The sequence below is a fragment of the Pterocles gutturalis genome, unplaced genomic scaffold, assembly GCF_000699245.1.
Source record: "Pterocles gutturalis isolate BGI_N339 unplaced genomic scaffold, ASM69924v1 scaffold7887, whole genome shotgun sequence".
NCBI lineage: Eukaryota > Metazoa > Chordata > Aves > Pterocliformes > Pteroclidae > Pterocles > Pterocles gutturalis.
The window spans coordinates 1-23179 of NW_010112653.1; the positions used below are offsets into that span (position 1 = coordinate 1).

The following is a 23179-nucleotide window of genomic DNA, read 5'->3' on the forward strand; positions in this document are numbered from 1 at the left end:
AGAGGTGTGCGGCGCCCTGGGGTTGGCCGTCTTCCCCTTTTGTTTTTTGGGGGAATTGTTTGTTCTTCACCCTTTATTTCTCAATAAGCGGTCAGAGACTAGTTTTTAAACGAGTTGGTTTTTTTTTTTCCCCCTAGGAGCACGGAAGCTGAAAGTGCGGAGATGCATCTGTTGCCGTTGAAGATCCTTCCCCAAAAAAGTATGTGACTGGGTATGCGTTAGGTAATAAGCTCCTCGAAATGAGGTTTTGGGCGGGAATAATACCGATTTGACAACTTACATTTAGCGACTATACTGCTGAGGCCTGAGTGTTGAAATCAAGGTACAGGCTTGGTGTTATATTTTTAAAGTACCTTCTCTTGCAAGAACACCGAGTAAAATAAGTGCTTCACTGAAGAGTCTGGCTGGAGTCCTTTATACAACTAACTGCTCATTTCTCACACTAGGAATAGTGGATTATGAGAAAACATACGTGGCCAGTACTTTTGTTGCCAAACTAGAGGCATATGAATCTACAGGTTTCTTGGGAATGTCTGCAGGAAACATGTCTCTTTCAAAAAGCGTGTTTTCTGATTTAATTATGTGAGTACTAAGAGTAATCTGCAACTGCAGGAGCAGAGGGATATGTCAAGGTGATACTAATAGCTTTGTTTCAGAGCAGTTCACAACTCCTAGGATGGCATCATACTGTCAGTGCTGTTTGCTGTCTTGTATGTGTTTACAGTAGCAATATTAAACTCCCTCAAACTTGTTTTTACAGGGGAAAAACGCTCTTCAGTTGTGATGACAGAAGAAGATGGGGTTAAATTCCATATGTGAATGCTAGGAGTAGCTGTGACATGAACTTTAATTTTTATTTAGGGTAAGGGTGAATCTGTCCGATATTCTGGAATTCATGCCTTTTGTGAGCACCAATATTTCTGGTTATCAAGCAGAGCTAGTGAAAGCTGATTTTAGGCTAGGTCTTAGTCTTGCTTTAGACTTGACAGAAATTAGCTTTTTTAATTAAGTTCAGACTTGGAGCCTAAATTCTGCAGTACGTCTCTCATCTTTCCAAAGAGTGGATGGAATTGTAGCTTCCTGTGCCTGAAATTAGCCTTGGTTGCTTCTGTACAAATCCTAAATACTGTTAGGAGGAGTAGCAGCTCATTTTGTGCTCCTTTCAGGGATCTTCCGCTGTTTTATCTTTGGGCTGCCACCAAGTCTAAAGCAATTAGAATAATGCACTCATTAGTTTAGTGGCTACGGTGTACTCTGTCATGTGGATGACCATGCTGCAGTACTATTAAATCCAATGATGTGCACCATCAGTGGTGATCCTGCTGTTAAAATGTGTTTAGAAAGGTGGTTGCAAGGAGTATAGGTCTACTGTGGAAGATAAGGTAAGTTTGTGAAGTCTAGAAAATGAATGTGAAATCTACAGCCATAATTGGAGTATATATGTTGATATAAAATATTCAAATGTATTCAAAAGTAAATAAAGATGCGTTACTTTCACTGCAAGTGTCGTTTCTTCCTTACAAGACTACTGATAACCAAGACTGCACCTGCACATGTTCTTTGGGATTACTGATAAATGCCAAATCTGCTTTTTGTGGGGGTACAGATTTTGGTACCTGGGCCTTAGATTTGTGACTCAATATGGTTTCCGGACAAAGCAGTGACTATGGCTGGTACATTGTCTGGGAGCTGTTCCAGAAGTCACACTGCTGCAGGAGAGAAATGGTGACTTGAATGTACCTGCTTTTTCAGTGTAAGTTGCTGAGGGATCTTTGATTCAATCCATGTTCAAGAATATACGGAGCTCCAGTAGGTGGTGAATCATTGCAGAAGCAGACAAGATACGTGTTTTACTTAGAAGTAAACTTAGATAATGTCCAGCCCTGCTGGCACAGGCTCTTGTGAAATATATTCCAGTCAATGAGGAATTTTTTTGCAAATCATTGCAAACTGAAAAGTTAAGGGGGTCTCTGAACTGGGAAGCAAAATCTGTGAAGCTAGAACTGAGATCAAGCAGTCAGTGCAATAACTGACAAGCACTTGGCAACTGAGTGAGGATTCCTACTTGAAGTGAATGGGGAGGGGGCTGGAAATTGTGGACTTTAATTACAACATGGATTAGATTGGAGGAAATTGCTTCCAATGGTCATGTTAGTCACACTGGAATAGATTGGTAGGGAGATTAGGGAGCTGTCATAGGAAACTTTTTTTTTTAAAGTACTTTTCTGCCATTAACAAAGTATAGCTGAGTGTGTATTCTGTGTAGAGCTATAGTAAGTGGTACTACACCTGTTAGTTGGTGGTGTGATTATTTACAATACTGAAAGGTTTAGGCTTTCTGGTGTTGGCTATTAGCTACTGTATGCCATTATACTGATGTGTTACCCCAACACCCCAAATTTTAACTTCTGCTTTTATCAGACAACAGCTGTCTTTTTAATCTGTTCTAACACTTTTAGTGCATAATAATTGAGTTGTCTTTTCGTTGTTATTTAGCAAGTTGCCCCTTGAACACTGACTGTCCTGTCTCTGCCTCCTATAACAGAGGGTCTTTTTGTGTGAAACTAATTTAGAGGACCAGGTAGCGGTCCTGCTGTGGTCCATTGTGGGAGCCAAATGGTGTTTCCACCTGGAGTCCCATGATCCATGGGGGGTTAGCTTTAAGGATCTTGGGAACAGGTAGTGGCAAGCAGGTCACAGGCTGAATAAATTGGCCTGCAGGTTAGATCTGTGAACATTGAGTTTTTGAGCTGTTGATCAAATATTTTGAACTCACAAGATAAAACAGCTTGACTCAAGAGAAGGAAAAACTAAATTTCAAGATCATGGTCAAATACAAAAGTATGAGCTATAATGTGTGCTGTGGGTCACTCTTACTAGTTTTGAGTGCTCTTGGTGAGTCATTTCCTTTCCTATGAAGCTTGCCATGAGCATGCAGTCACATGCAGAACGTAGTGAAATCTGCTTTCCCTCATTACTTGAGCACAATAGAGGTATTGCAAGATGTGCCTTTTTCATTTCCACGTGGCTTAGGATGGCTTGTTTCTCATGATTTCTCTTAATTTTTAATTTCCAGTCTATTCCTGTTGCATCTTAGCTCTTGCCTTTATAGATGCTCCTTATTTTTCTGTACCTGGTTCTATCTGCAGTTGCATCCAGTGTCTCGCACCTCTCCAACTTTCACCCAACCCGCCCTTTTTTTTTTTTTTCATTACATTGCTACAAAGGTAAATACTCCTTCCAAACTCTTAAATCATCTTTCCCTCTTTTCTGTTTGCTTGATGTTGCATTTGCAGGAAGTTACATGGTCTGTGTTCCATGGGAAATAACAGCGTGTGAAGCGGTACCTAATGTGTATGAGGTAGGTCTGGTCTCTGCTACCTCAGTGAATGCATTTGCTCTTACCCAGCGGCTTGGAGCATAAACAAAAACCCCTTCACTGATACCACAAACTTCCTGTACTGGTGTCTGCTACTTGAGCCCAATTGTTTTAGCCTTCTTGTAAGTTATTTTCTGCGATTGCCACTCTGAAATCATAATAGCATTAAAATATTTTTTTAAATCTTTTAAAAATATCACTTGAAAGCATGCAATACTTGCAGTCACACTGAAAAGAATAGAGAACATTGATTCAGGACTGACTTTTTGTTAATATAGTGCTGTGAATTTTTCTGGAAATAAGATGGCTGAGGTTATAGATATTCTGCATATAATAATAAAATGGGATCTTGGTTTATCTGGTTTAGTGCTTGCATGTAACATGCCCTTTGCTTTGGGAAGTTGTGCAGAGTTGAGATAAATGCGCGTTAAATAGGCTTTGTGTGTCGGTTGCAGTAATGCTTCTGTTCTTTGTTTCTGATGTGCTGGTCTGTATAGTCTGGAAAATGAAGAAAAACTTGAGAAGTCCAGAGAGACTGCATCTAACTATAAATCCTCACAGGGCTGGAGAGCTTGGCTAGATTACACATAAGTGTCTAAATAGTCATTAATCTGGTAATAAGTGCTGAGTGTTTTCTTAGCTTATGCCACCATTAACAGTGACCCACTTGCTTAATACTAAACCCCTTAGTATAGGCTGAAGAGCAGGTTTTTCTAAAACTTTGTTTGTATTTAAAATGTTCAACAAAGAGGAGAGCAGCAAGGGTCAAAAAAATTCTTAAGCAGTTTTAAGAGTGTAGGATAAACTTACGACAGCCTAACTGGTCTAAGTTAAAGGCCCACAAAACAACAGGAATTCCATCATACAGAACAAACTTCCATTTCTGAGAAAATCGCCCAAAGTTTACATGCTTTGAAGAAAATATTTTTAAGAGCGCCCTTTTTCAATTAAGAAAGTTCACATGAAGTATACCCAGCTGATGTTCCTGCAGCATCTGCCTGTATATTATCTACAGGATTAAAGGATAAAACTTAGTGTGGCAGTTTTTATTGTACACATTTACATCATCAGGCTCATTGAACAAAAATTAGAATGGCATAACATAAAGACAATTTCATTTTATGTTACAACCTAAGAAGGCATGCTCTCTCTTTGCATGAAAACAGTAGTGCAACATTTTAAAAGATAATAAAGCATCCTATTAAAAGAACAAAGCTAATGAACTACTGTACTAAATCTAAATGTTTACTACATTTAGTATGCAGACTTGAGTTTTCCCCCCCTAAGTACTGTATTATTGTGGTGCAACTTCTAAAAGAAAATGTGGATTTCCCCTGTACATAACACATGTATATTGCACTATATAGCCTACTTCACCACAAGTTTCAAAATAATGGGTCTTGTATAGCGAAGCTTTGATAGTACCTTTAACAGATTTACTTCCCCTTCAGTTAAAAGGGCTATGTATTAGTAAAAACGTGTAAGTTCACTATCAGAGTGTTTCACATAGGTCTAATGGTAGATGGTCACAGTACTATGATTTATGAAGTTTAAGTAAAATATCTCACACTATTTCAAATAGTGTGGAATTACAGAAAACTAAAATATATTAAAGCACCTCATGTACTAGTTTAGCACCAATTCCAACAAGATAGTTAAACTAGTCATGACCCTTGAAAACTAAGATTGGTCGGAGAGAAATTAAGGACGAAGTCTTCAACCACATGGGCTTCTGAAATACCATTGCTGCTCTTGTATGTAAGTTGAATTGTCTTAGACGTTTGTTACAACACCAGAGAGAGAGAGAGAACCATACAGAAATGAATGATTGCCCACTTAACAGCATGAATACAAGCATCCCACTTTGTTCACAAAAGGCCACACAACACTGTCACAGCTGGAGCATTTGGGGATAGGAAACACAGGAACACAGTCATTAGCAGTCACAAGTTTGTACAATCACTATGTGGTGACACATCTGCCACACTTGCCACACTGGAGTGTTTCATGGCCCACAGAGCTCTCATTTCATCTTTTTAAGAAGCATGTTTGTTAATGGAATATGTAGGGCACACTTGCAGATAGAATGGCCTTCGACAAGGCTTGTAGAGGTAGCACTGAACTTTCCTGTTTCACTCTTGGCTGTTAGTGTTGCACTAAGAGGGTAATTACTTCCTCTGTTCTGTGTGGTAAGTTCAGTGCGGTGGCCCTTTCCAAAAGGATAGTAATTTGTTTTATATTTGTCTTGTACATCAAGTGTAGCTTTTTATCAGTGCATTTTTATAATAAACCATTAAGGTTTTCATAGTGTGGGTAACAGTATTTGTAAAAGCAATTAAATGGAATCAAGATAAGTCAGTTCTTCAGAAGTCACTGAAAACTGTCTAACTTGTAGATATTTTTAAATGATGTGTAGAATATGAAAGGGCATTAAGAGACCATGTGACTGAATTAATTTTTCATCTGCTGTCATAAATCACTATGACAAATCTAAGCAGTTACTAGATAAAAGATACACAAGCGTTCTGCAGTTACTGGTTTCAAATTCCCTTCACTTTTCCTGTAAGATCAGTCTGAACCAGTACTGCAATTAAGCAGGAGAGAGTTGTCTAATTATTATCCTGTAGAAAATAGTAGTTTAAGACTTTATAGACATTTTTGGACAGGTATTGGCTCAACATCTCCACTATTTGCAGTGTGCATAGTTACTTTCTCTTGACAAAGGTTCTCAGTGTTACTTGAATAAAGCCCCTGCAAAACCAGCAATGAGTATTGGGGTGTGTGTTCGTCTGATACTGTACTGACAGCTAGTGATGCAGGAAAAGTAAATTCTCTCTGAAATGCTGTATATACTAAAAATCAGAAATTTCAGAAGGAAGACAAATGGTACTTATCTAGAGGAAAGAAAATAAAGAGGCCATTTGTTTTTGATCTAGCTCTTGCAGCTGTGCAGGATGTTTGCAGGGAAACTAACTTGCAGTGTACTACCTATTTTAATTGGCGATGTACTTTATGCACACTAAGCTGTGAGAACATTTATCAGACTAACTGGGGAGCTGATTATTGATAATTATTTTCCTTCTAACATTTAATACATACACTGAATTAATCACCAAAACTCAACATGCTAATGGTCTCGTTAGCTACTGAAACATGAGCCAAAATTAGTGGGCTGAGTGCAGGATCATAGGAATAATAGGAAACCAGTCAAGAAGTTATTTAATAACCTAGACTGAAGATTAATTTTGAGATCTGTAATTAATTCTGGAGAAGTTCAGAGCATAAATAGCTTGAAGTACTACAGTCTTCCTGTGGGCAGCAAATCTCATCATGAACTCTGCAGCTGTCCTGCTCCAAGGTTACTCTAAGCTGGCTATCACTTTCCCCCTCATCTTAGATACATGGTAACTTGTTCGTGCAATGTAAGCTTCCTTAACACAGAGGGATTTTCTTTAGATAGTAACCCGTAACTAAAAGCCTGGATTTAACAAAAAGATATGAATCAGGAAAATGTGTCCATTTCCACCCTCTGTGGGCCCCAGCTGTGCATTGTCTGTGCAGTACAAGTTGTCCTGCCTCGGTTTTTTAACAAAGTTTGGTTCTCATTACAGACATTCATAGTTTGGTCACACTTTTTATCCAGGGTACAAAAGATGATACTTTTGTGTAGACACCTGGAGAATCTTTCACTCCACAGCCATAGCCCCAGGAGGTCACACCATACACAACCCAGCTTTCCCCTGGACGTTCACACATCAGTGGTCCTCCACTGTCTCCTTGGCAGCTATCAACATGTTTCTGTTCCTGGACATTTCCAGCACAGAGCATTCTTCCTGTGAATCTTCTTTTGTAACGCTCTTCGCATACCCTCTTGGGAAGTAAGGGGATAGCAGCTTGTTGTAATGTTCTTGAATAAGCCCTTCCTGAAAAGAGGACCCAAATTATTGTCTCATTATGATGCCTGGACTTGGAAACATAAATATGATTTAATCAAATTTTTGCTGTCAGTCCTTCACACTTTTGTCATTAAATAAAATTATGGAAAATAAGACTAAATACTGAAAAAAATCTACTGTGCATTAAAGATAATACTAAAATACTATATAGATATTGTAAATATGGAATATAGTGTTTTTTTAAAAAAAGCTTAAAATTTAAAATGTATCTTTACTCCTTATGTTCACTGGATCTTTCCAAGGCTGGGGTTTGTTTTGTTCCAAACACACATTATTTCTTTTACAATAATATATGCCCTAATACTTAAATGGGGAAGCTATTTTTGGGAGTCTTGAACAGTGGAGACTAAAGCTGTAGAAATACTTCATTTCTAAATCACCAGTTCAAATCTAGCCTAGCTCAGCCTGACAGGTGCTGCATCCTCTCTTGGCTTCCAAGTCAGTACATGCAAGCTTGCTTGTCACCTCAACTGAGGAGCTAACGTTCCTCAGCCGACATCTACTCTGGTAGAGATCGGCAGTATTGTCTAAATCTTTTACAGTCCTGGTAACTTTTATGTACCAGAATATTAATGAGACTCCTGACCAAAAGGAATCTTAATTTTGTGGGGGTGGCCAGAACCTGTCCTTTGGTTTTCTTTATCTTCAGTGAATCCTGCATTGTATAAGCAGTGCTCTGTTTATAAAATGTCAAGATTTACATCATTTGGCTTTTCTCTATAGCTTATACCTCCTTTTCAGTTGGAAACATGGGAAATTAAGGCGCTTTTTTTTGTTGTACTTATAAAGTAAGTATGATTCATATAGTAAGTGTGAAATTTCAACTGAAGTACTGCAATGATGTAATTTCTTACCATATTAAAGTCAATTTTTGCGGAGGCTCATGTTTCCTTAAATAGGTGTCCTTAAGTCAACAATATTGCAGAACTTTCAGTGACTTGTGTAAAAAGTTAGACAGAGCTAGGCAATGAATTAGCAATTGTTTTTAGCAAAAAAACCCATCCTACAAGTCTGTCTCCTTTATTGTAGTACAGTGACCCAGCCATCTGTGCACACAGATTAATGCATGTAAAGAGGAAGAACTGATACTTGGCCTTGCCTCCTTGCCAGTTTGAATGAGTCAGTGAAACAAAGGCTCAAGCGTGGTTGCTGTCTTGCACTATATTCAACACCATAACAACATGAAAGTAAAACATGGTTATTAATTTGTAAAACATTTAAAGGACAAATACCTTTGAAGAGAAAGAATCTTGTACTGACCTAAAAAGTGACAAGATATTTTGTCCTGGAAGCCTGCGCTGCAGATTGCATTGTGGCTCTCATAAATTTTGGCAAGATGTTATTTCATTTAAATCTAACTGCTGATCGAAAATGTCAGTGGAGAGACTAAAAATATTATTTGAAATTCTATTGTGTATTTTCTATCCCTTTTTTCTATTGAAGTAGTGTAATTTAAATAACTTTTCTAAAATATTAATTGTACTTACTGTAAAAAATATATTAGAGCTGGTAGTTACATTCTGAGGTAGGGGGTGATAAGCTGCTGCACAAAGAGTGCCTGGCAACAAATAAGCTTTTCATTCATGCTTGTCAATCTTAATGAGGCCATTTTACCAACTGGTTCTGTGACATGGTTAGTTGCCACTTTTCAAACACAAACTAAATTCAGTAAACAAAGTGTTGTCACTCCTGTTTAAGGATCAGGAGAGAAAATACTCCCCTGTATAAAAAGAGTAAAATTGTTCCATTTTGTTTACCTGTGTCACCCCATCCAGTGATATAACAGTTGGGAGCAGTTTTCTGTGGTCTCTCTCTCCTTAGTGGCAAACAAGCAGGTAGGACGTGGGTACTGAACCTGGCACACTGTTCCTCTGGCCCCTGGAGCCTCACTAATGCAATGTCGTAGTCACTGCTGTTGGGCCTGTACTCTTTATGCATCACAATCTGTTGGACTCCAATTTCTTCCTCATACTCTTCTGGTACCAGTGTGTGATAGTCTCCAACACGCACAGCATAGTTCCGAGTGTTGTTGCCGTACCTGAGATTGAGGTGAAAACAAATAGGGCTGGCTCAGGCAAAGTCAGATCCTAAGCATGCGGATTTGATTGGTGTCTTTATTGCTTATAAATAACAATACCAAAAGTTTGGTTTTTTAAAGAGCAAAATTGCTTTCTCAGATGTTTAGATTGACTTTCAAGTGTATCCTAAAGAATATCAAAAAACTTTTCCTGAAGTTTTACACTGGGCTATGTTCCTTTTGTATATTTTCATAGGCAAGGTTTCTTATGGCCATCTGCTGTGACTGGCACTTATTTCAAAGGTACAAGCAAGGTGTGCATTATAAATGTATTCAGTAAGGATAGCACAAGCTGCTAGTAATTATAACGAAAACCTGAGTACTACATCATTGTGATGCTCCAGACAATTACCAAAATGAAAACAGTATTCAAGGTTGCTTTGTAGATTGGTTGAGAAATTCTAGAGGCTTAGATAACTTGATAAAAATCTCTTACATTAGCTGAAGTTATAATAAGGAAAACAAAGCATATGTGCATCACAAGCACCTATTGTGAGTGACAGAAGCCCTGTAAATCTTAGACTTGTTTTGCATCTGTATGACTCCAGTTTCTTTAACATAATAGATTAAATGGTAAATACCCCAGAGATTATTACTGTGGCTGAAAAAAACAATTTTTTCTGCATGCCTTTGGAGATTTTGGATTACAGGACACACAGCCCTTCTCAAGAAAATGCAAACAAGGGAGTATTGTTTGGTGCATTTATTTCAAAATCTGGCTAAGCTAACCCAAATATTTTTCCTTTGATTTCTCCCTTTCCCTCATAGCCTTCACAGGAAATTGGTAATACATGTGCAGAAAATACCCTACAGTGTTCTATCACCTTCTAACCTGTACTTGTTTTTTATTCCCTCCAGTTACGTGCTGATCTCCATAGCTTACTAAAGGTTGCCTGGAGAGTAGCAAGCAAAGCAGGAACATTACAGTTTTCTTCTGAACAGTAATACATAGCTGTACCCCTCAATATTTCTTCTAGTTGTGGGTTGCATTCCTGGTTGCCTGCGAAGCTTTCTTTGTCAAATTTTGCACTTCTGGTCTTCTATGAGCAAAATTTCATTTGTAGGCTTATAAGAGAGGGTTGCAGGCTATGACCAAACCATCTGAAGATGACCTGCTATATAGGAAAAACGAAGTAACTTGTGTAACACAAAACTTTTTCCAGGTCCTCCTCTGTAGCAGTCTGTGTGAAATACTCTCCAGATACTGTACATCCCTTGTGGTTAGAAATCAAAATTCTACAGCAGCCAGAAGTGAAGAGATGTAACTGATGCAGACTTTTTAAAGTTTACAGAGGTGTTTTAAAAAAGTATGCATACTGATTTTAGTCTCAGAGGGACAACTGAGAAATATTAAATTGTGTATTCTCCCAAATACATTACTTCCTCCCTGAAAAAAAATAGCTCAGGCTTTTTTTTGATTTGTGGATCAGTATGTTTATCTCAAAGATATTTAAGGCAGTTTGACTACACTACGAAAACCAAGCTGACAGACCCTTGTAGTTCATTTTATTGTATAAGCTAATCAATGCATTGGTCCTCTGTGAGACTTGTAAAACAGAGGAATAGAACACGCAGCTATAGACTGTTTTACACTGACTGCACAACTCCTGTGCCCTCTCCAAAGTGGACGAGGTCAGTGTAGAGGCAGATAGCTGAATGTTCGGGGTGCACAGTATCAGTCTTTCACTGTTACAAAATCTGTTTACACAACAGATGTAATGATCAGAACGTAAAGAGTTTAGTAACACTGGGGTGGGTTTTGCAGCCAGCTAGGTACTTTTCCAGTGTCACCTCTTGCACAGGCAAGATTACAATCTTGGCTGATGCATTAGCCAGTGTAGTAGGATCTGTTTCCCTCAGGGTAGATTAGAAAAGGAAGCTGATACAGAAAGTACTGTACTTACTATTTGCAGTAAAATGGCTTTATTTTCATTTGAATTACTCTTACATGCAAAACCCCCAGTAAAATAAATGTAAGAGTTGTTTTTGTTACTATATTGCTACATATGATATTTGAATGTTTGAAAGTAATATTTTAACAATTTTTATATACTTCTGAGTGTCCTATTATAATACAAATGTACAAGGTCATTAGCATTAAATATATATTTTACCTGACATAATCTGACAAAAACATTTCCAAAAGGTCACTGACAATAGTCTCTTGTAATTTATAGATACACTTTTGGCTTTGTGCAGCAAATCACATATTAGTGCTATGCTGATAGTTTCTGCATTATAAAAGCTTTCTTGCCTTCAATTAAATATCTGTGCATCTAAGTTAGCCATTGTGTACATTTACATACATGTTTTGTGTATATAAATAAACACGATTACAGTATTTTGCAGATGTGTATTATCAGTGGTCCAGTGGAAATCTGTCTCTCAAACAGAAAGGTAATTTTGCATGGTATAAATATTTCGGGTTTTTTTTTTTTTTTCAATGTAATGGGTTCCTCTGCATTTTATTTTATAGGCCTTATCCACAACATCAATTACAGGATTTACCATATACTCTATCTGTTATCTTTAATGCAATTTTGAAAGGAAAGGGGTGTTTGTGTGTGTGGTGTTTTGTTTTGTTTTGTTTTTAAATCTCCTGGAAGTCAAAGTACTACAAAGTCACAAATATATTAGATACTTGGAACTTAGGTGAGAAATTAAAACACTTCCTTCCTAAACTGATTCAATGATCAAAGGAACTTGATTTTTAATTATTTTGATTTGTAAGCCTAAGCATAAAGGAAAGTTGTTTATGACTAGTGATAACGAGTGCTCTCCTTTCAGCCATATATCAGATAGTGTAGTAGAAAACTTGCTGCTTCTATTTAATGTTACATCCTTGATTTTGACAAAAGGAACAGTGTTCCCTTTAATAGGTTCCTGCTGTTTTCCTGTGTTATAGATGATGGTCATTTATAGGAGAATAATGAAGAAAGGAGATCCAGGAAAGCTTATCTTAATTAAAAGTACTGATTTTAAACATTTAATAGAATGAGAAGTGCTGCTTCTCATGCAAATGTATGAAACTTAAATAGCTACAAGGCTTCTAGTGAGAAGTTTAATGAGCAGTCTTTGGACAGATTTAGATATTTCTGTGCACATTCACACACATAAGGCTTTCCTAAACTGATTTTTTAATCTGTAGACAATTATATTTCTTCCCCTGTAGCAGCTGGTATTTGCCAAATGTGGAAGTATTGTAACAGAGCATCAGTACATGAAAAAGGCAAAGTAGTCTAGCTCAGGGGTGTCCATTCTTCCTCTCCTAAAAGTCACCTGTGAAATGGCAGAGAGCCACCAAACACACATCCCATTTGAAGAGTGGAGGGAGAGGAGGAGTCTGGGAGTGCTCCATGGGTGGAAAATTATGTTGCTTTCATCCTGCTGGATGGCTGGGCTGGGCATGCCTTTAAGCTCTAGTGCAGCCTGGCAATGTTGACCTTAGGACCACCTGGCAGGTTTATTTCCCAGCTAAGTGGAGGCTGGATTAGTAATCGGCCACCATCCTAATAGCATCTTGCTGCCAGTCAAGTGAAGTACTGACATTGAAGTCACACCTGACTTCATCTAATTCATGCTAAATTTGAGAAAATGTAATTTTAATTCTGGGTTCTACTTTGGTTTCTGGTGTCTTACTAGGTATTTGGTTCCACTGTGCCTCAGGGGCCATAGTTGTCAAAATTACCAGAACAATGTTGGGCATTCAGGAATGGCTAAAGAAGCACCGAAATAAGAGTTACATTATTAAAATAGTACAATGGTCAAGTAACACAGTATTTCCTAAAATGACATCATGGTCATTGTAATTTCTTTGTTCGTTTTTTGGGGTTTTTTTGGTTTTTGGTTTTTTTTTTATGTATAGACCTGCAAGTTCCCTATAGATGTCAGAACCACTCAGGACAAAACTTGATAACAAGATGGGTGGGTTATAAAAGGAGCAATAGCTTCAAACAATTTTTGATATTAAATTATGTGTCTGTGAAATTATAGAAACCAGTAATGCTGCTATACCACTGGTGAACAACTCCTATTGTTGTGCATACAATTGTATTTAATTTTTATCCATAGTGCAGAGGAGCCCACTTTTTGTTATTTTATTGGTGTTCCAATTTCCAGGATATGAGAAATGGTATACTGACCTCTCTCTTGTCTGCCTGTGGAAAATATGTGAAGAAGGCGCTTGATCTATAGATAGCTCTTGGAAACCTAGCCCCTTAAAATAACTCTGAGATCATTAGGAAGTTCAGCGCAGTCTGTCCAATGTCAACTTAGAGCTAAAGGTGCCTTCTGTCTTTTACAGGAAACACTAGTGCTTCCACAGGCTGTCAGAGTTGCATGCTTAGATCTGTGTTGCAGTTTTAAGTGCAACATCTGGGGCAAAACAATACTTTGGTCCCTGAGACCACAGGCAACAGTTTTAGGATAGCCTGTAACAGACCCTTGAGTGGCTGCACCCATTGGGAAGTACCACAGTGTACAGTGCTCCAGCCATGCTGCTGCTCAACCGTAACACTCACCCATCGTGAGGGTGTTTAGCAGAGTATCCAAAATGAGCACGCTTTGGCAGCGTGTTCAGTAATGGAACACCCTGGAGGTGTTCAAGGCCAGGCTGGATGAGGTTTTGAACAACCTGGTCTAGTGGAAGGTGTCCCTGTCCACGGCAGGGGAGCTGGAACTAGGTGATCTTTAAGGTCCCTTCCAACCCAAACCATTGTATGATTCAGTGAGTTAGAGCCCTAGTTAGGTAAGCAAGGCGTTGGGAAGAAGCAGTAATGTATTCTGGGGAGTGCTTCCTGTAAGAATGCACTGCAACTGCAGCTGCGCAGCACAGCAAATACTAACGTTTCACCAAACTTTGTGAAAGCATTCTAGAGAGCTGGGTAACTACGATCTTGATTTGCACACAGAAAACATAACTGGCTTCCCATGACCTCCCTTTTTCTTCCCTTGAAGAAGATATTTGAGATAAAATAACAGAAAGGACTGCCTTGTTTTCAAGACTTTAATCAAAGGCTTTCTCAAGTGTTTAAGTTGCATCCTTAGTAATCACTACAGAGATGATGAACAGGGTAATAGGAACACTTCTATAAAATTTCGTAATAGCAACTGAAGTGCTTTCATAGTCTACAGAAACAACTGGGACATCAGTAGAAGTAGGCAGAAATTTTATCGTTTGACCATTTCAACTTGAAATATTACCAAAAAAAGTCCTTCATTATTTTCATGAGACATTAAAATACATACATCTAGTGCTAAGCAAAGGTAACAGTTTCTGTTCAAGTAAAAGTATATCTGAGTCTTCTTTTTAGTTATTAGCATGCAAAAGGAAAGGTATAAAGTCCAAAGTTAAAACATTTGCAGCCCACTCAAGGAAATGATATCAAACATCCTCAAAACAGCAATGCTGTTCTGTGCTTTATCCCAGCCCATACTGCAACCTTTTGTAAGGATTCCAATGCAATTATTGCTCTTGAAAACTTAAAATATTAGACCAGATTCCTTACTGTGCAAGTTGGTACTTTTATACTACAGTAACTTAATCAGTAGTGAATTCCTGACGTCAAAAGTACTCTAAGGGGGATATAATAAAAACTGAGTAGAAGAATTATCAGTAACAAAATTTAACTGTTTCTGCAAAAATGGAAAAAGACATTTAGAAAAGCTAGGTAATGGCTTAATACTGAGAACTGAAGTAGTAGTTAGACCAAGTAGATCAAATGTGCTTTACAAGGGAGTGTAAGTTGCAAACCAGTTGCTAAACACACGGAAAGAAGCTGAATTTGGCACAGTTTGATTAGACGTCATTGTCAGAGAATTATATCAGTAGGGCACTTCTTTTAAAGGGAATGGGACCTTCATTAGGTGTCTGCAAAAGACAATTCTTTATGTACTGTGAGATAATAGAGTAAGGCAGTTGCTTGAGCCTATTTGTGATGAATAAGCAAAACGCCCAGGATAATATCAATGTGTTAGGTTTTTTGTTTTGTTTTCATTTGGGGGAAAGGAGGTTGGTTGGTTGAGTTTACTTAAACCAGAGAACTCTTTGGAACAGTTTTCAGTGGGCTTGAACTGGAATATTTTTGCCTATACCCAGAACAACAAAATAGTTTGAAAATACACTTCATTATTGAAGAGAGACCTACCTTTTAAAGCAATGTGCGGCAGTGAGGACCCAGCAGCTGCTGATGAGAGTAGCACCACACAAGAGTCTTCCATCACCATGAGATGATTTCAGGCGGAGTGCAACCTGCCATGGCCAGCCAGCCCTACAGAGGGCATAAGGCATTGTGTTCAGGGTACAACAATGGAAAAATAAGGTAGCTTGTCAGTTACCTTGAATGTAAATCCTATTTAGTTTCTTTGGCTCAGACAGCTTGCAAACCATGTTATTGAGTAACAGTTGAGAATACTTTTATGCTCCTACAGCATTTAGAATTCCACTTAACAATGGTCAGGATTACTTTACAGATTGCTTGGGCATCCAGCACCCTGAGCGCTTCCTCCCACTGTCAATTATTTTAACGTTCCCTTCTCAGATTGCATTCACTGTGCCAAAAGTACATTCTATGTGTTCCTTGCCAAATACCATCCAAGTCAACAAACCAGAAATTTCCTGTCAACTGGAGAGGAGAAAAAGGGAATTTCTTGAAAAGTTTAACCCAGCATCCTTTTCTGTCTGAGTTAATATCTTTGTCAATTTTGAGCTGTTTGAAAAGGGAAGCTAGCAAATCAAGAGGTCTAAAGAAACCGTAAAAACCACAAGTAAGAGTAGCACCTTTCTTCAGCCTGTGATCATCTGGTTTGTGTAGCAGATCTGGGACACATATTTGCAAGCCTATCAAGACAGGTTGGATTATTTTTCACCAGTCTAATAGATGAGTAAAATCAGAGGGAAGGGAGGGGGAGAGAGATGCACCTGTAAGCAACAGCCAAGAATAAGCAACAGGTTAGCTTAGGTGTTTTCTGACTACTGTCAACTTGAATTGAAGTATATGTACTCCAGGTTTGCTGGAGCACAAGAGCTGTTCAGGATCATCTAGTCCAACATCCTATCTCAGAGTTGCCTGTGCCAAATGTTTTAAAGTGGAAGAATTTACTTCCATAAAGTATAAAACAATTTAGATATTTTTAAGTTTTGGAAGATGAGATTTAATATGTCTTTCCAAAATGAGGTAATTTGGACAATTTTGGATTGCCTGGGATGTATTTAAGCATCCAGTTCCTTTTCGAACTTTGTCAAGTTCTTTGTCTTAATGACTTCTTGTGACAATGAGTCCTTTTCTGATATTGTTCATATGTTCTTTTCCGGATTTTGAAGCATTTCAATGTGCATTGTTGGATTTCTCTCACCTTTTTGCTTCATCTAATGTCCCTGTGCTTATTTATTATGAGATCAAGTTTCTTGCTCTGACTTAATTGTGCAATCCATTATTTGTCACCTTTCCATTGCATCCAGTGTCCTTTGTACACATATTCTCAGACAATAATACTTGATCTTCTTTTCCTGCACAATGCATTATTTATTATTCTCATTTGTCTCCTTACTAAGGTAAGTAATCCTACTGTGCTTTGTCTGGCTGCATTTAAATGTTTTACTGCGGTCCCTCTTGCTACTGTTCTTTGAAGCTCCTCCACTTAGGCAGTGTCTTTATTGAAATGGTTTGGTTGAGGCTATGCGTGTACTTTGAAACAGGTTGCACAATGAGATATAATACTATAACTGGATTTTTTACAATCCCTTTTGTAAGATTCTGTGAATATGTATTTTTTGTGGTTACTCACAACTGTTAACAGAATAAACTCTATACTTCCTGTTGTAGCATTTAGTAGGAGTAGTAGTATTTAGTTAATCTGTTTATATTAACTAAATGTAAATATGCCATTAAAAGCTAAGAACAAAGTGTTAACAAAAAGCCGGGTTGTATAGCTGTGTCATTATGAGACAAGCTTCTTTTCTGAAGGAAATCAGGTCTTAGGCAGTGAATCATACCCATGCCTTTTTTTTCACTGTAGGTTGCATTTTAAATCTTACACTGTATTCACAGCTCTCTTCATTTAGCTCACATCCTGATATAAGATAACCTTTGAGAAAAAGTAAAATGTCTGTTTTGAAAGTAAAGAAATGTAACACAAGGCCTAAACCCATAAGCATATACAGATTTTCAACCAATGCTGTAAGTATTAATCAATTAATATTTTTAAATTTCCTACCACATTTGCTTTGAGTGTATTTCTAGTTCTACCTCATAACAAGACAAAAAAAAACCCAAAAACAAACAAATGAAAACCCAAACAAAACAAATCTACAATAAAAATACAAATTAGGCAAACCACTTATGGCAAATACATGTCTTAGAAGCTTTATAATCAAAATTACTTGTCTTTCCCAAATATTTACCTTAAAGAATTTTTCCCACCAATTATTCGCTTTTGTCGACGATGTAGTAACCTCAATCCACAAACAGAAGCAAGAGAATCTAAACCAGAAAGGGAGTTGTAGACAGCATTAAATTCAAAATAAAAAGTAGCCAATCTACAATGAGAATTAACTGAAAAAAACACAAATACTTAAATTAATCTGTTTCATGGTAGTTTTTAACAACCAAATTTTCCTTGGGGATAATACATTGAATTCTCTCAGATTTACTAATTCTTCTTATCTGAGATTTTTTGACTGTGATCACTGAGCAATTTACACATTTGTGCTCTGCTTCTTAATTATTGTAGTTTTTTATAGGCTTCCTCCTTACGTTATGTAAGTGGAAGCAGAGCTTGGCATACCACATAGGTCTCCATCCTCAGCTGAAGATAAGCTGGACCTGGAAAAGTTGAAAGTAGCTGTCCAGGTTTTTGCATTTTCCTGTCCCTCGTACAATTTAAGAAATGCAGCTGCTGTAAACTATGGTAGACAAATACCCTGTGTCATTTGAATAGTCTTTATGATGCCTTTGCACAGCTGGCCTAGCAATAAGGTCAGACAGTGTCAGCAGAGAGGATTTCCCACCACTTTTGTGTCCATAATTCTTTTGATATAGCTGTTTCCTCTGTGAGGTAGCACCGTTCACGTCCGTCTCTTCCTCCCATGACAGCTCCCCATCCAAACCCGTTAGTCTACAACTCACAAAGGGGCTTCACCTTTATTGCTGTTCCCGGGGGCCTTCTTGCGCAGGTGGTCACAGATCACCCCCGCATCCTCGCTGTGACGGCAGTTGTGCATTCCAATGTCCTGTTTAATGCAGTCTGCCAAGGATCTCTCGTTTCCTGTGCATTTCACATTATCCACGTGGATTGGGCCTTTGCCCTCCCCAAAATATGCCATTGTCCTTGCTCTAGCTGGACCTCTGGAAACAGAGCATATTTTTTTAATTAAACATTTTGAGGCGCTATTCTACATTTTACTCAGCTGAAATATTTCAGAGAGAGTGAGTTGTGAAATGAAGACATTGTGATTTTATTCCAAGCCCTATTCACTGATTCACTTGATGCCAACTTGTTCTTATTGCCTCTGTTACTCTTGTTAGCAGAAGAAAAAAACTGTAACAAACTTGCTACAGTTCATTAATGTTTAAAAAGTGCTTTTATGTACCTAGTTAGAAAGCACTATGCAAACTATTTGCATTGTAACAGTATTACAAGTAACTATAAAATAAAATATGTGAAAGCTGCTTTTTCATAATCTCCTTAATCCTCATATAAAATCAGCATCTGTGAATGCTAAAAATAATTTGTTCTGGTTTGATTCCCTCAGAAAGATGGACCAGTTAAATACAGTTTACTTGTAGTGTCGTAGGAGCTATGATTTGTATATCTATTAGCTGTTAATAGTTATTAACATATTTTGTTATCGTGCCATTTTTAAAGTGCACCCCACATCTGAGTTCTAAAACTGCAATGTAACTGGAGAAAGACTGAACCCAGTTCAGTCTTAGCACTCACCTTTTCCTGGGAGGAACCCAGTACTTGGTGCTTTTGTAGCATTTTCATATATAGGCCTCAAGGCATTTTACAAAGAAGGTCAGTATGATAATCCTATGCTTGTATAAGTATCAAACCTAAAGTATCTAAATGTTGGACTAAGGACATTTTATTAGAGTTTGAAGTCCTGATGCTTACAGCTTGTATGTAGTGCCAGAGAGATTCAGCAGTGACTGCAGTGTCGGTTGTGTAAATGAACTCTATTGAATGATGAACATTTTTCCCAAATGAGGGAGTGAATGGACAAGCACAATGAAAAAAATCAGCATGAGTTGTGCATGTAAGCGTCTCATTTGGTAACTTTTGTGCCAGATTTTTTACTTTTAACTACTTAGGATAATGCTTCTAGATATATAAATAGATGTTTTGTTGTATGCAGTTTAAGAGTCAGAAAGCATTATGAGTGGGAGACCACCCATCTGGCTAAACAGGGAAGTGGGGCAGGAAGCCACAGCCTCCTCTAGGTGTGTCTGAACTACAAGGTTATGTATCAGTTAAGAGCAATTTACTGGTATTTTACTGTGATAAGAATATACTGAATTCTAGATAACTAAAATGTTGTACTGTATCACAGATTTCCATTTTAAAGGATATGTTATAATTGCATATTCTAAAGGACAGTACTTCTATGTATACAAAAGGGTAACTACACATACAATGAAATGCTGGTGCAGAGAAAGAGAGTTTAACAATGAAAATGTATTGGGCAAGAAGATATTTCTCTCCCTTTACACCTCTTTTTGTATCTCTTTTTATACCTGCAGTGTTGGGAAAGATAGGTGAGAACGGCATAAAGAGTTTGTCTCTTCATCAGCTCAGGATCCTCTGCTGGGGAGGAATTTTGATTTGTCATACCATTTTCAAAGCTTCATCATACTAGAACTATGGCTGGATCAAACTCAAAGAATCCAGCCCTCCGCTGCAATATCCATATAATTCAAACATGAACATAATACATACAAGCTTCCTACTTTTTCAAACTTGCACACAGAAAGCCTTGCCTGTTTGGATTTTTTTACCATGTATTGAAGGGTAGGTGCATGTTTTCTGAGTAGGGAATATTGGTTAGAATGCATGAATTGCAAAAAGCCAGGAAAGAGAAGCATGTAAAACATCTGACAGAGATGACACCACAAGGTCAACTGTCCTTACACATTTTTATTTTCCATGGCTAGCATGTATTTACTAGATAATCCAAAGACTTAACTGACTTTGTAATGAGCACAGGACAATCTTTGCTTAATGAGTTTAGTATGATTTAACTTGTCAGTCACAAGCAACGTGTCTCTTCTTGCTCCAAATACTTTTCTTTTGTGGATGATACTCTGATTACAGATAACTACAGAAAGATGTCCAGCTCTCTGATACCCGTGGGCAGCTGCTGTGTCCATGTATGGTATTACAAAATGATGAGACAGTGCAGGCACGAGTTGCAAAATCGTACCTGGTTTTGGTATCTCTATGTCAAAAAACAAAGTTTTTGCTTTAGGGCATTGCTCTACAGTTCCTCAGGATATTGAAAACGACTTTGTTGTGAATCACCACAGTAGGCTTTCCCAGAGAAGTATTTATTGCAGTTCAGTATATAACTGTCTCTTCAGACTCTTATCAGCTACTTAATAAGGGCACTACCTCCATTGGCTTACCAGATAAATCTCAAAGAATATTCTGACATCTGTGAGATCGCATATGTAAACATTTAAGGTGAAAGAGATGTAGAGAGAGGAGGGAGGAAGGAAGGAATTTACTGCATGTGGATTGCAATCATGCATTGACATGAATTGAATCGTGGGACTTGTACTATAGAGAGTCTTCATACCTTTATATGAAAGCTATATATTTCTTACTGTGCATCAGGAATCTCTCAGTTTGCTGGTAGTTGCTATGAAATGTGTGTCCATAACTACTCTTAACAAAAAAATACCCCAAAAACCCAACCAAAAAAAAAAGACCCCTACACCCCACTGTTTAAGTAGAACATCCATCAGGAAACAAATATAAAAATTATGATGTTCTAGAGCAAGGAGTGCAGTTTAATAGAGAAACTTTTTTCATATAATTGGGGGATCTCCAAATGTAGCAGTGTTAAGTCTTATGTATGTGATACGTGCTGGAATGTGCTCTTACAACTGGTTTTAGTTCACCCTTAACAACCTCCTTGCCTGCTCAGATCTGTCCCTAGAGAGAAGGGCAGCTTCAGGTCTTATCCCCTAGCTTTTCTCAGACACAAGGCCATACACAATAACACGCTGAGCTCTTCAGATGCAGCATTACCATTATTCATAATACTATTACTTAGGAAAGCCAGTTGATTAGTATAGATGGCAACTACCCTAGAACTTTTTTTTTCCTGTAGTAGATAATTCTTAGAGCACTAATAGCAGGGTATTTGTTCATTTGTTGTGTAGGTATGTGCCTTCTTATAAGCCTGTCCTAAATGAAAAGGGTCCAATCTTACTGGGCCACTTAATTCTCTAAAATGCAAGAGCTTCTAAAACTCTCTTTTGTTCTTTACTCATTCTATCAAAATACTTCTGTATTTTAAAACCAATCATGTAGTAGATATTATTTCAGAATAGGTGTGCGTTCTCTGGGTGTTTATCTTGCCACAAATATACTTTGATTAGGGTGCTGTTAGTTATGTTTTCATGACTGGTTTTAGCCAATAAGTCAGGCTGTTTTCTAATGTTCTTTATATTAGGTTTTTCTGACATTAATCATGGATTTGAGAAAGTGGCTTAATGAGCTGTCTTTGGTATTGCTTTGAACATAGTGATTTTGCCAACTCAGGGATTCTCTTGTTTCAGTCTCAGACATGAACCCTACTAGATGGCTGAGAATGTTCCAAAGCAGGATTTCGTAAAATAAATGTACAGATAAGTGTTGACAGCATGAATAATATATGCAGGACAAACTCAGTCCATTTTCTCAGTGTTTATTCTCTGCTTACACAAGTCTTCCTTTTTAAGGCAGTCTTTTCTCCCAATCGTAATAATAAATGTATGATTTTTTTTTTCCAAGTGTATTAAAAAATTCGCCAGTAGGAAAGACTTAAGAATTAAACATAGCATTGTAAAGGGAGTTGAATTATACTGTTTAGTTCTGTAATCAGTCTTAATGAAAACCAATGTCAACTTCAGTATTAGATGCATTTTGAGTTCCTCCCAGGAAAAGGTCATAATGTGTTTATTTTTAAAGAAACAACATTCACCAACCCTCAAACTCAGGTGCATGAACCCAGAAGCCCCAGCCTTGCTTTGGAACAGTCAAGTCACCACTGAATGTAATTTGAATTTTAGCAAAAAGATCTGTGCTCATGAACTCCTAGGCCCAGAAGCAATTTCAGTTCATCAGTGCACACAATGGCACAGTCAGGTTTGTGGAATGCAGCTGTCTAGCCATAGGGTCACCAAGATCCAGCATTTCCGACAAGCTCTCCCAATTTCTGGAACCTAATTTTAGGTTTCTAAAATGTGTCTATCCCTGGTTCTTCAGGAAACATGTGCTCTGTTGCATCCTATAATCTTAACTCTGCAGTTCTGACATGGCATAAATTGAGAATCCATCCAACTGTCTATCTTTGCAGAGATTTAAAAACAGAAGGTGGGATTAAGTGCTTGAGTTTGATTATTTGAGAGAGACATATAAAAGGCCAGAGAGGCTGAGAATGAAGTAGATGAAATGAATGATTCAGTGGGAGAGAATACAAGTCAAGTTTTGTAGTTTTGAAGACATACTCTACTAGTACTTATAAATATGCTTTAGTAAAACAATACCAGACAGTTTTTA

General features: G+C 37.7%; 1 protein-coding gene across 1 annotated transcript in view; it reads right to left on the minus strand.

Moving 5' to 3' along the window:
* Positions 1-6994: 6994 nt before the first annotated feature.
* The window catches only part of PRSS12 (protease, serine, 12 (neurotrypsin, motopsin)), a gene marked incomplete at its 5' end in the record, with an annotated part of 32289 nt that continues 16104 nt past the window's right edge, over positions 6995-23179 (minus strand). Inside the window, 5 exons of the mRNA XM_010074137.1 lie at positions 6995-7302; positions 9093-9373; positions 15559-15681; positions 17814-17892; positions 18551-18756. Of these exons, the coding sequence (XP_010072439.1) occupies positions 6995-7302; positions 9093-9373; positions 15559-15681; positions 17814-17892; positions 18551-18756 (997 nt within the window). The remainder of the gene's footprint in view (positions 7303-9092; positions 9374-15558; positions 15682-17813; positions 17893-18550; positions 18757-23179) is intronic.